The sequence below is a fragment of the Larus michahellis genome, chromosome 1, assembly GCF_964199755.1.
Source record: "Larus michahellis chromosome 1, bLarMic1.1, whole genome shotgun sequence".
In the NCBI taxonomy this organism is placed as follows: Eukaryota; Metazoa; Chordata; class Aves; order Charadriiformes; family Laridae; genus Larus; species Larus michahellis.
In genome coordinates this window covers 38,356,203-38,369,847 of record NC_133896.1, presented here as the reverse complement: position 1 = coordinate 38,369,847, position 13,645 = coordinate 38,356,203, and the positions used below count along the sequence as shown (strand labels likewise).

Below are 13,645 nucleotides of genomic sequence, written 5' to 3'. Positions count from 1 at the left end.
CTTCAGGCATAAATATGCCTGGCCTATTTGGCAACAGCTTTCTGATGTTTTCCCCAATCAATCGTTACAACAGACAAGGAACCACCCACTGACAGATCCCAAAGGAAAAGGAATGCATCTTTACAGCTGGAATACTCAAAAGCTTCTGGAAGCCTTTCACTCCAGAACAGGGATGGTACCTCTCTCGCTCGAGTCTTTGACATGTGAAGCCTCTTAACATGAGAAAAAGGGAAGATTCTATGATTATTTTTTTTTAAACAAAAAAGGCCTTTGTATATCAAGCCTGTCATCGACTAAGCATTATCTCCGATTGGAGTTTTACCCCATCCTTTTCAGCTCTGCTATTCAGAACCTTTGTCATCGAGTCTAAACATGAGATTAAGCATTGAGTCAGCGTTCAGAAGTACTCATCCTCATCCAGCTCACAGCAGCTCCTGTGCTCTCCTTTGTTAGTTCACACAGTATTTGGGTAAAAAATATGTTGTTTTTAACATTATATTTAACAGTAACTGGAAGTGTTGCTTGTTTCTGTTTAGATGAGAGTCCTTACACAAAGTCTGCAAACCAGGCAAAGGCACCTGATGGAGCACTGTCTGTGAGGAGACAGAGTATTCCAGGTAAGACTTGCTTTGCTTTTTATAACACCTAACTTGTTTGTGAACAGCAAGGTAATACTAATCAAAATTCAACTAGTTATAAAAAGCAAATGAATTACAGTTACTACCACGCAACTTTATAAGGCAGGTTCCATGGGAGCTGTAATGAGTTTCAGCAGTTTGGTTTCCTCGGGCTTTTGCTATGAAGAACATCCCCGTGTCTGTCTTTAACAGCAGATTTCAGGCATTGATCACAAACAACCTTTTCATCAGAGGCTCGTATTTTCAGGTCCTGTGAAATCTGTTCTTTAGTATCTGATTTTGATGGTATAGGAAGATGGGCTCATATTTTCCACTGCTGATCGGACAGGCTGAGAAATCTAGCAGAGCAGCACTCTATCAGACTTCTCATCTTCACGTGATTTTCTGCCGCACGCTATGTCATCCTTGTCTTTTCTGTCATCACATCGCACAAAGCTGGACCACTAGATCAATTGTTAAAATACACGATCTTCGAACTTGTGTCTCTCTTAATTACCTCAAACAAGTCTGCAAAATATGCCCATGAAAAGCAAGTTTTTTATTTATATATATGTGTGTGTGTGTGTATTATACAGCATTCTAAAGGGATTTTCACCATAAGTAAAATTTTAGAGATCTTTTAATGAAAACAAATGAACCCTGACAAAGGTTGCGCACAGGCAGAATAACTGATGTTGCCATTCTCACCTCAAGCACAGTAACCTCTGACTCGAAGGGAAGATGTATTACAATAGAAATCAGAAACTGTATGGTCATGTCAGCCACCTTCTAATGACTAATGTTAATATCCTCTGCACTCCATGGCCTTATTATTGAACAAAGTCTCACATCCCACAGGGAGCCTATGGATGCGGGGGATGGAGCTCAGACCTTTAGCACTGTCAGGCTCAGATCTCATCCCAATAACTAGTGTTTCTGAAAGGCCAAAGTACCTGTTTTGTGAGTGCTTTGTGTGTATGTTTGTATATGCGTGAGAGAGCACGAGCAGGATGATTTACTGTTGCTTATAATGAACTTTTTTGTCTGTTGAAAACGTCCTAATGATTTAAAGATTGTTATTTTTATGGTAGAATCATGAAGATCGTAAACATTGTGAAATTACATGGCTACAATGTCCAGTGTGCAGTTATTGTTATGAGAAACTCTTTAATTACACAAACACCAACCAGATTTTTTTTCTCCCAAGTCAATACAAATCAAGATTCATTGTTCTTCAGAGTGAATTAAGACCTCTGTATGGGTACCTCCTCTGGTAATGCTGTAGCTAATACTTAACATACTAAGTATTTACTTTTTTTTTTTTTTAAATCTTATTTTTTTCACTGTGAACGTAGCAAGTGACATTTATGATGTGGTTACTGCATTTATAAAACATTTATGCTAAGGTCCAAATACAGGCCCAAGTTCATGGTTTCATATGTCATTTTGAGAACTCCTGATGATTTTCAGTTGTGTTCTTTAAAGAGAAGGTTTGGTGAAAGTTTTTCTTTAGAGCGTTTGATAAGATAAGGAATTTCAGGTGTTGGATAGTCATCATGAGCAATGACCATTTATTTTGAATTTTTTTAAAAGTTACTGTATATTCTGGAGTTTTTGAGAGCATTACAGATAAATCTTTCCTATTTGCTGTGGGAGTCACAGTTTGTTCGGAGAGATAATACTGGCAAGTGTTTGGTGAGATGTACTCTGCTTATTTCAGGTGTTCTGAAAAAAATTATCAAAGCTTATGTATGTTCTTCAGCTTTCAATATAGTGAAGAATTGTTTCATCTCTACTCCTTAGGACCCCCAAAGGATAAATGATACTGAGCTGGTTGGATATTTAAAAAATAATAATTAAAACTTCTTTATGTCCTGACAAATTCACACTCTAGCATAGTGGATGTTGTGGATTTAGATACATAAATACCTTTGTAAAACTAAGCACTATTTTGAGAAATAACTTGAACATTTGGGATATGTCTGAAGTTTCTGAAAAGAACCTGTAAACATTTATATCACTTGGACATGGAGAAAATTTGACCCCACATTTCATATGCAAGCTAGCACCTTGTAAATAGCATCTATTGTCGAAATAGCATCTAAATAGCATCTTGTCTGTGGGCAGTTTATCCACATTATGGATTAGTCTTGACGCAGATTGAGACACATCCCAGCTAGCCAGCTTGACAGTAGGGTGAGTACTGGTAGTATTAACTAGCAGCATCAACTAGTTTGAGACTGGAAGTAGTACAGCTGCTTTTGCTTGAGGGCAGGATCGCGTTTCTGACAGTATGTAGGTCAGCTCCAAATAGCTTTTGAATTGGAAGGTGTGATGCAATGAACCTGGTAAATTCTTTTAGGCCAGGATGGAGAGGTGTCTGCGGGAGTTACTGTCAGTCATCCTTACATGGAGAGCATGCACTGTATGGAAAGCATTCATTTCTATTCCCCCCAGATGGTATGCCTGATAAAACATCCCATTCCCGATGTGCTGTTTTTTCAAGCTTGAAGCCTGGCAGTGCCTTTGACAGGATAGCTGTCTAATCCACTTGATGCTCTGTCATTCCTGAGACACGGACAGCAGATGTCCTATTCCCAAGGAGTGCTCCGGCCATTGAATCAGCCGAGAGAAAAATCTGGGGGTTTAGCAAGGTACATGGTCTTATACTGGGTTTTACACAGGTTTGAACAGTCTGTGCACTAGTGAAAATATCTATCTAGGTTGCGTGATGTAAATCTTCCTGAGTAGTGTGGGATCGGGTCATCTCCCTGTGCCTGGTGAAAGTTCCTTCTCATGACATTTGAATTCACTTTAAAGGATTTCAGTGCTCCTTCCTTTGGCCAGATATCAAAAAAGGTGGAGCTTTCATTGCTACTGTTGGCTACTATGCCAACTGTAAACCCCAAGAGGTTGTGTTTATCCTTCCGTGTGAAACTGTATTGAAAGTGCAGTATTGATGAGCAAAGACTGAATGCACAGAGAAGTACTGTAATTCCACAGAGGTTACATGGAGCTCAGGCTTGGTTTATTTTACAGGAAAAAATTGTTGAAATAATCATTTTATAATTAAAGTCAAATGAGCACATACTGTGAAATCAGTGCCCTGAGTTTAATTCCTTTCATCCCCAGAAGCAGGGTATGGATTAAGCATCTCTCTGGAGCAGAACTTGCTTGCTTAAGATGCAGAATGCATTATTCATGTGATGAGACTACATGTCATATTTATCATGTCTTCACATGGCGCAAAATCAACAGGCAACAGATCCTTTCAAAGGGATTTACCGAATTGCCGAAATTACAATTAATTCAAATTAAATGCATTGATATAATTGCACTTTGAAACTTGGACTTAATTTTGCAGATGTGTAGGTGTTTAGTTATAGTTATAAGTACATGATTGTTTGAAACATTATTTAGCTTTACAGTCAGAGTTCCTTAACGTAAAAGTGAGGCTTGTGGTAACGCCAGCATGACGGGCAGCCTGCAAAGTAAGAAACAGTTTTTCTTCTCTGAACCTTTAAATTTAGACTGTTGACCAGTATATAATGAAACCTTATTGCTACTCTGCCCATGTAGTAGGTTAGAGAAGCCAAGGGGGTGTGTGCTGTGCCTCATTCAGGAGACCATCCCTGTCAGACTAGTACTTAGGCACATAAATGAAAGTAATGTGTTTCAAAATTCACAGGTGAGGCCCTTCCATCAGAATCACAGATGCAGTTAAAAACGTCTGTCATTGAAAAATAGAGTATTTGATACTCACTTCTTAGCTAACAGCTTGAGTCCCTAGGTTTAGACGGCCGTAGTTCCCATTGGGTTCCTGGGCTGAGGTTTCTTCCTGGCTTGCCGAGGGTCCGAAGCGATGCCTGGCCAAGGGGAAGCATCCGGGCAATAGCACTTGAGCCAAAGGTGTCGTTCCTGTGCTTGCTTATTCCTGCGGGAGCTTTAAAAAGGGCATCAAATATTCCAACAGTACTGGTACGATAAAATGTCAAGAGACGATGACACTGTTAAAGAGGCACTTTGAAGTCAAGGAGACTTTTAATACACGCATGTTCGCAGTGCTGTTTTGAGTACGGACAGGCTGAATAGCAGCTCCCATGCTTTTCAGACGAAACCCAATGCCCTCTTACCTGTTCTAGCAACAAAGAAAAATCTGTCAACGCTAATGCTGTGCAAATTGTTCGCTTCATTTATTTATTTGTCTATTTTCAGTTCACTCACTGAAAACTGGGGGGACGGAGGAGGAAAGAAATGACGTGACACGAGCATAAAAATAATTCTTCCATGAAACAAAAAAAAAAGACACCATAAATTTGAGGCTGATTAAAATATTTCGTAAAATCTGAAACAGAAGTTTTGTTTTGTTTTTAGTCCAATTCTGTACCTGCTTTTTATTGAGTCTTAAAGTTACTATTCCTAAAAAAAAAATTTTTAAATAAATAATCAAAGAGCCCACAGTTTTTAAGAGCTGAAATGTTTCAGCTTCTCAGTATTTAATTTTTGTTGGCCGAAATCATCAGTTAAATTCTGCAAATAGTTTTGGTTGCGTTGAAAGTCTATTTTGGGGGGGGAAGCCAATTCGTACCCAATCTATTTGACATTAAATTAAAAATATCCATACTTTTTACTTCTTGCATCTACTGACTCAGACATCTGCACTATGGGAGACTTCCAGAAAAGTGAAGTTTTATTGCCTGAAGTAGTCAAGGGCTCAAAATAACTATAATGCAAATTGTAGTCCGGAACAGCTATTTGAATCATCCGTGAACGGAGAGCTTTAGTTTAGCCAGGAGCATTGCAGTCATGTAGCTGTCTCTCTCCTGGAGTAAATTCTTGTTCAAAGAACCAGCACCAAATAATGAGGAGACATAGCGGGAATATTTCCTCACACAGAGGAAATTTTCTTTTCTCTGGGATGGAAGAATAACACAGCTGCCTGCCTTCTGCCCTGCTCAACGCACTTAGCAAAAGGTCCTTGAAGTCTTGTCCCTCATCATGTTGTCTTTGATCCACTGTTGTTTCACCTCCCGCATAACCCTTGCGTTCCAGCTGTGCCGGCCCCTGGGATCCACAGGAGCCGTTGCACCTTCCCAAGTCTTATTCCAGCCACCTTCTACTCCACGGTGATACCTGATCTGCTGAACAGGCAAATTGTCTGTATTTATGGTGAGAGTGCATGCCAGCCCTTATGGAGAAGAGCAGGAAAAGATCAAACCCGTATGTTATAAATCATTCCTTTGACATTTTCCCCACTATAGGGAGTCTGTTTTTCTCTCTAACCAATTTTTTTCTATTATTATTTGTCATTTGCAAGTTTTGTACGCAGTTGCAGGGAGGTACTAACAGGTCAGTTGTTAAAATAGGTCACTCTACTCTGAAGGAAAATTGTCAAGACTTTGAAGTCTGAAATTAAAGTGACCAGACTTTTCACTTCCTTTGTACACGCATGAATATTGCGCTTGCTTTCCACACTACCTGATTCTTTGAAGCATGCTATAATACAGGTTTCCTGTTTCAGCACAGTGTTTGATCTCAAAAACAGGGCTAGCCATCAAACTGGAGGGAAAACACAGAGTGAATGTACAGCCCTGAGCGCGTCCTCTGCAGCGGCTCAAGCTCTGGTGTTGCTGTTATTAGCAGTTTTGCAGCCTCGTTTTTAGGGGGTTTGGTAACAGGATTTTAATGCAAAAATGAAATGTTAAACAAATATAATTTTAGGGTAGGCTGAATTTTGAACTACTGAGCTAGAAGGGAGCACACGCAAATCAAAGAACCTGAAAATGCCTTGCAAGGATAATATTTACAGAACTGATACTAAAAAAATAATTACTGTGTGATGTAGTGTCCTCAGTAATTGTTTAGGACACAAAGTACTCCTAGGAGAAGTCGTGAAATACTAAATATTGTAATAAAACAATAATTAATGTCCTGGGAATTTTCAGGCTCTGAAATGTTTAAATACACAATGTATTTGTCCGTAGAAAGAGGTAAGGTGGTTTTCTTCTAATCCTTGGCTCTGAACACATACAGGTGCTATTTAGCTGTTTAAAAAAAATACAAAAGTACACTTTATTTTTTTTTCTTTTCCCTGACCAACAGCCTGCTGTGCAGCAAATGTTCATATTCTGTCTCAGGCTACACCAAATGTGGCTTTCCTGAGGGGTTTGTCTACTGCCCACAACTAATGAACTTGAATGTAGGTCAGCTGGAAGCTGAAGAATTTTAAAGACCACTTTGTTTCCTTCACTATGATTTTGGGGGGTTTGTAACATATAGAAATGTCTGTTTAATCCTGAAAACAAAAATACATTGCTATAGGAAAACAAGCAAAGATTGTGAAGAAATAAGAAAATAATTGAGTTAAAATATATATGTATAATTCCAGGATCCAGTAGAGGTTACGGTTAGAGACAGAATATGTGATCCAGTTATGATGTGCTTGAGTTGTCAATATAAAATTATATTAGCTGAATTTAACATTTGTGTGTGCTGTGCTACAATTTAAATGAGGAAAAGGTCTGTGCAGTGTAGTATAATACTAGAATAGATAGGGTGTGTTATTTTTCTTTTACAAGATAATCTCGGAAATAAGGGAGAAATATAGAAAGTAATACAGAGAGATGGGAGGAATTGAAAAAAATCCACATGGATTAAAAAAAAAAAGGCTTCTGATGTGATCCAAGGATGCAAATTTCATTAAATGACACTGTTTAAGGGGGAAGGTGGCTCCCAGATTATGCTTGTTGTAGCTCAGCTGTTAACGTCTGAGCCAGGTTCGCAGTGACTGACAAGTGTGACAGACAGACGGTCCATCCCCGGTGGGTAGATGTTTACCTGTGTGCAGACACACATCCAGAGCCAGTTTTGTTTTCCTCTGTGATTAATACGGCATTGGCAAGACAGCCTGTGTTCAAAAATAGCTGTTCTCATGCTTGCAGTTAACTTGGTCCAATTCCTTCAGACTCCCGTGTCAAGTAAAACCACAGAAGATGTAATCCATCCCGTCGTTTTTTGACGGAGTGCTGCTAACTTCAGCAGCCCCCTTTGTATCATTTACTGCAGGGCAGCCACCTTCTCAAGCGATGTTGCTTAATTTGTGCACGCCTCAGTCACCTCTTCCAGCCTCATCAAAACAAACCTGCGTTGCCGTTGACTTCAGATTCTCTCAGATTTCTTAAGCACTCCGATTTCATGGATGCAGTGCTGTTTTACCTAATTCTTCAGCCCCTACCAAAATACTAAATATTCCTCACTGGCTAACTGGTTTTGCAGATTAGGAGCGTGATTTGCCTGAGGAAAGCTGTCACGAAATCATCCCGTACCTTTTTCGTAGTTCTCATTGTGGAAAAAAAGAATTCATTGCAGAAGTAAAACCTGAAAATAATATATCCTGTGAAGGCTGGATTTGGAAGTTAAAGTATGCATCTACAAAGGCACTTTTTTCCCTCAATTTGCATTTGTCTCATAGACGCTTTTACTGTGTGCTTTCTAGAATCGGAACAGAATGCTCAGATTTGCCACTGAAGAGATTTTTAGCATTTTGAAATCCATTAGCAATAACCTCTGCAGTCACAGTTATTATGGCAACTATCTGGGGTGATTTCCTAGCAGAAGCAAGTGTTTTGACCTGTGAAATGCAGATCAGAGGCTAGTAAGCTTTTCTGCACTTGAGGTGTTTATTATATCTGCAAAGCCATTTGCTGATTTTCATGTTTGATGAGAGGCTGCAGTTGCTGTATCATTTACAGTGTTCCCTGTGTGTTTGTTTAACCTGCTGGAGGTTTATCAAATGGTCTGTGAAGCATCTGCAGAGCTGCATGTCTTTTCCTTCCCATCGACATTGGAAATGCCTGGATTTGCTTTCACATAGTTAGTACTGAAAGAAGCAAGATTTCTTCCTTGCCCTCCCTCCCTTCCACCAAAATAACTTTGTTGGAATGATTTCGTATATGTTATTCATGTAAACATGTTTCATACACGTATAAACCCAAAAGATATTTGATCTTGTAGAAAATGAAAAAGCCCACCGAGTTCTTACCTAAATGAGATTGCTGATGATTTATTTATACATTTTTCTTTACAGATCTGCTACCATACTAGTGCTTTTCAATACTGAAAGGGATTAGAACAGAGAACAATCTTAATTTCATTCCTTTCAGCGTAAATGAGGAAGAAAATGCATTAAAGGCAATACTGTACGTGAGGAACGCAGCGCTTTTTCAAATATCCAACTGATATGAGGTCTGAAAAGTTAAAATACCTTTAAACTATTTTCACTTCTATATGAAAGTTGATTATGGGCACAGCCAATAGCAAGAGTTGTTGCCGATGGTACCAGTCACCTTCATTTATCGGTATTTGGATTAGTTGCATGTAATTTTACTAAACTTTAGCCCTTCAAAATAAAATGTATTAAATTATTCCAGCTGCAGCTTTTCCCAGCAAAGTGGCTTTAGCTATATATAGTATGATGAGGATGAAGCCCCATATAGTATCTATAACATCATTAAAAAAAAAATCTATCTCAGCTATTTAGTCCTTGCACACACACGTTTTATGACAGAGATGGCAATTTTGAGCGAATCGTTCTGTATTCAGCAAATGTGCTTGCAGCGTGCACACGTGCAGGTACCCCATTGGCCATTTGTTAGTTTGAAGCACAAGTCCCTCACGCCTGCCTTGCTGTCACTGTGACACCACAGGGTTTCTCAGTGGCTCCTGGGACCTGAAAATAGGCTGAGAAATAGGCTGAAAAAATCAGTGCGTCTCCTAAGGTTGGGGGTCCCATCTCCCGGTTGTTTTCCTGTACGACTTTGGCGTGCTCTCTGAACTGCACAAAGGGAAAACATCCTTGTGGTGGTTGGCTTCATTCATTTTAATCAAAGTGCTGGTGATGTCTGTTGAAAATTTATTTTCCTCTAAAGGCTTCAGTTAGAAGAGGGAGCGGGCTGTAGAGCACATGCAAGGAGAGAGAAACTAGGAGAAGCCAAACAGAGATGGTCGAGACTAGGCTTGAAAGAGAGGTATGGAGACATAGTCTCTGAAAGAGAAGCTGGACAGGCTGGGTGAGTTTGGAAAGAGGGAGGAAAGCCATATGCTTGTTAAAGGTCATGACAAGAGGTGACAAGCACAGGGAGATCTGTAACCCAGTGATTGCGTAACCGATCACCGGTCACTCCTGGCTGAACACAAGGCTAATCGATCCCAATGATCTCTGCTGTCTACAAAAAGTTGTAAAACTCTTCTTTTGTGAAACTGGACTTTGACTGTCCCTTGTGGAGTAGAGCAGCCCATTACAGCTGCCAGAGAGGTTCTTTGTTGTTTTAGGTAACTGAGAAGCTAAAAGCTTGGTATTGACCTCTTGAAAACCACTGCATTTCCACAGGATAGCACAGCTGGGTTTTCCTAGGCAAGGAAGGGCGGTGTCTTCAGAAAAATGGATATTACATGAGAAGATCCGTGAGGAATGCTCAGGTTCCTCAGTCTGTTCAGAAGTGAGGAAATGTATTAAAAAAAATTCAGGCAATATCTTTTTCTCTTGGGTGGAAATCTGTTTAGACATTCTTGTCTAGACTATTATCAGTCCAGTACTGGAGCAAAAATGTGGATTCAACAGAAAAAAAAAACTATTTCTGCGTCATTCACGGAATCATAGAATCATAGAATCTGTTGGGTTGGAAGGATGTTGGGCAACTGCGGCAGGACTGGACTGGACAACGTAGGCAGGTTCTCATTCTCTCCCTAAACAGGACCTCATTTTCTTGCTTTCCAAGATGGAACCAGACTAGATGGAGTGTTAGTCTGACCTAGCAGGACACCACTGTCTTTCAAAAGTCCTATGTCCCACAATGCTGTAGGAAGAAGCAAATGAATGACTAGCAAAAGAAATCCAGGCATGTTCCTTTAAGGTCTGAGAGATTTGCTAATCTGAGAAGTTGAGGATAAATTTTTTATCATTTGCCTACTGGAATCTTTTTGCAGTTGATAGATTCTTTTTATCTTACAGTTATAGGTAATTAACTTGATTTTTGTAATGATGCCTGTAATGTATTTTCCAGTGCCTCTTTACATGCTTTTCACCTGTTTTGGGGTTGGGATTTTTTTGTAGGTTTTTTTGTGTGTTTTTTTTTTTAAATCTCCCATTCAGTTTCTGCAGTGATTATAAATTCAGAGCATGAAGACAGCAAGGAAATAATATATCATCTACCAAAATAGCAGCAGTGTCACACCAAAATATGCTATCCCAGATCTGGACAACAGCTTGTTTCTTCTTTTCAGCTGTATTAGTGGGTCCAAGCTACCAGCTCTCACTGTAAACCTTGCCTTTTACATAAAAATACAATTTTATTTTTTTTTGTTGCAAAATTATATGCCCATTTTGCCAATATGAAGTGGTTTCAAGTGTTTCATGTGGATGGAGAAAAAGTTGTTTCTTTGCTTGCTTGTTTAATAGCATTTTTGTGCTGCTTAGATTCAAAAGAGGGAAAGAGATTTTTTGGTGCTTGTGTGTCTTCCTCATCCCACCCCTGGTATGTGGGGCAGACAGAGATATGAATTTGTGCCTCATAGTATAGAATAAAAGAGTTAGGCATGTCTGTTTTGTGTAGGAGCTGTAAGACAACAAGTTAATTATGGCATTACAAACTAGCTTTTTGCTTGTGGTAAGAACAGAGAGCTCCTCCTTTCAGATTTTACTATATTTATTGTGAATTTACAGGGAGTTCATGGGCCAGAAGAGACCTTGGTGACCATCTAAACTAAACATACAACTTCCCTCAATTTACTTATATTTCAACTTGTATTTGAATTATATTTTAGAGGGATATTCAATCTGTTTAAGGTTGCCAGTGATACAAAATCCATTGAAGCCTTTTGTGGTTAATTAGCCTCACTGCTTTTATTTCTAGCTTGAGTATGTGTGGTTTCAGCTTCATTTTATTTATGATAAAGAGATCTTTTTCATCAAAATGCACTTCATCCTTTATAGGTACTGTTTAATCCTCCCTTTTTAAAAGTAAAAAAATTGTGCTTCTGGGGTCTTTTGCTCCCATGCATGTTTCGTTATTCTGAAAGCTCTTTTCTGACTCTCCTGCCCTCTTTTTGGTTAATAATAGACTTGTTGAATCGTGTCACAAGAACGAGATAAAGTATCCAAGTGACAGTCACTACTTCACTAAATGCAAAGGTGTATTTTGTGTTGCTGTGTGAAACTGTCTTCTTTATATATTCATGGTTTGTATTAATTATTCTGGCCAGTGAGAGTTTTGATCACCTGTTAGGATTCCCAAATCCTTTTCTGTCCATGTTAATTTCACAATTAATTTACTGGGCTCCTGGTGGTTTTTTTTTATATATAGGAGCATGCATCCGTTCATACCTCTTATTAACAGTGGGAGACTTTACTAACTTTGTAGGTGATATACAGGCTAGTAGAATGCAGATGTTTATCTTTTTTATTTATTGTCCTTGTCCAAATTGCAGATCTCATTCTCATTTTTGGCCAGTCACCAGTGGTGTCCCTCAGGGCTCAGTTTTGGGGCCGGTTTTGTTTAATATCTTTATCAATGATGTGGATGAGGGGATTGAGTGCACCCTCAGTAAGTTTGCAGATGACACCAAACTAGGTGGGAGTGTTGATCTGCTTGAGGGTAGGAAGGCTCTACAGAGGGACCTGGACAGGCCGGATCGATGGGCCAAGGCCAACTGTATGAGGTTTAATAAGGCCAAGTGCCGGGTCCTGCATTTCGGTCACAACAACCCCAAGCAACGCTACAGGCCTGGGGAAGAGTGGCTGGAAAGCTGCCCAGCAGAAAAGGACCTGGGGGTGCTGGTGGACGGCCAGCTTAACATGGGCAGCAGTGTGCCCAGGTGGCCAAGAAGGCCAGCAGCATTCTGGCTTGTATCAGGAATAGCGTGGCCAGCAGAAGCAGGGAAGTGATGGTGCCTCTGTACTCGGCACTGGTGAGGCCTCACCTCGAGTGCTGTGTTCAGTTCTGGGCCCCTCTGTACAAGAGGGACATTGAAGTCCTGGAGTGTGTCCAGAGGAGAGCTACCAGGCTGGTGAGGGGTCTGGAGACCAGGTCATATGAGGAGAGGCTGAGGGAGCTGGGCATGCTTAGCCTGGAGAAGAGGAGGCTGAGGGGAGACCTCATTGCCCTCTACAACTACCTGAAAGGAGGTTGGAGAGAGGTGGGTGTTGGCCTCTTCTCCCAGGTGAATAATGACAGGACCAGAGGAAATGGTCTGAAGTTGGGGCAGGGGAGGTTTAGATTAGATATTAGGAAGAATTACTTTACTGAAAGAGTGGTCAGGCACTGGAACAGCCTGCCCAGGGAGGTGGTTGAGTCACCATCCCTAGAGATGTTTAAGAAACGTCTAGATGTGGCACTTCAGGGCATGCTCTAGTGGCAGAGATTGTAGGTTGTTTGGTTGGACTCAATGATCTCAAAGGTCCTTTCCAACCATGAAGATTCTATGATTCTATTATTTGTATCTGCATGGTCTTGGGAATATGCTAATGTTGTGTGAATAAGCACATAAAGAAGGCCCTTCAGTGAAGTCTCACTTATTAACAAACTGAAAAGAGTACAGAAAGCAAAACAAGGAGTATTTTAATAGGTTAAAATAGCATCGAGGCCAAAATCAAGTGATTTCAATGCTCTTATTCACAGAAAACACTGGTGGAAGGACACTGAATATCAATCCAAGCAGGAACAAGTGCCAGTCTTCAATGCTAATTGATTTTATCAGTGAAGCAAAGCGAGCCCAGCTTAATAGTTAACTCTGAGACAAGATCCTGCCAAGACCTTTTTCCCATATTAGATGACATTGTGACCTCAAATACTTGTCAGATAAATGATACAGAAAATGAGCATTGACCTTTGCGGTAGCAAATACCTTGTGTCATAGAAAAATGAGGGACACATGCTGCAGCTGAATTTTAGATATTACTGACAAACCATGAGTGATCATACCTGGTAACACAGTGCGAAGATTGATCCCCAAAATATTGCTTCTGTAAACAA

The 13,645-nt window shown here is 40.0% G+C and overlaps 1 protein-coding gene across 10 annotated transcripts in view; it reads left to right on the top strand.

Moving 5' to 3' along the window:
* GRIP1 (glutamate receptor interacting protein 1) overlaps positions 1-13,645 on the top strand; it is a 337,148-nt gene that overhangs the window by 223,832 nt on the left and 99,671 nt on the right. For all 10 annotated transcript variants that reach the window (XM_074572573.1, XM_074572555.1, XM_074572588.1 and 7 more), the window contains exon 2: positions 537-617. In XM_074572573.1, coding sequence (XP_074428674.1) covers positions 537-617 — 81 coding nt within the window. The remainder of the gene's footprint in view (positions 1-536; positions 618-13,645) is intronic.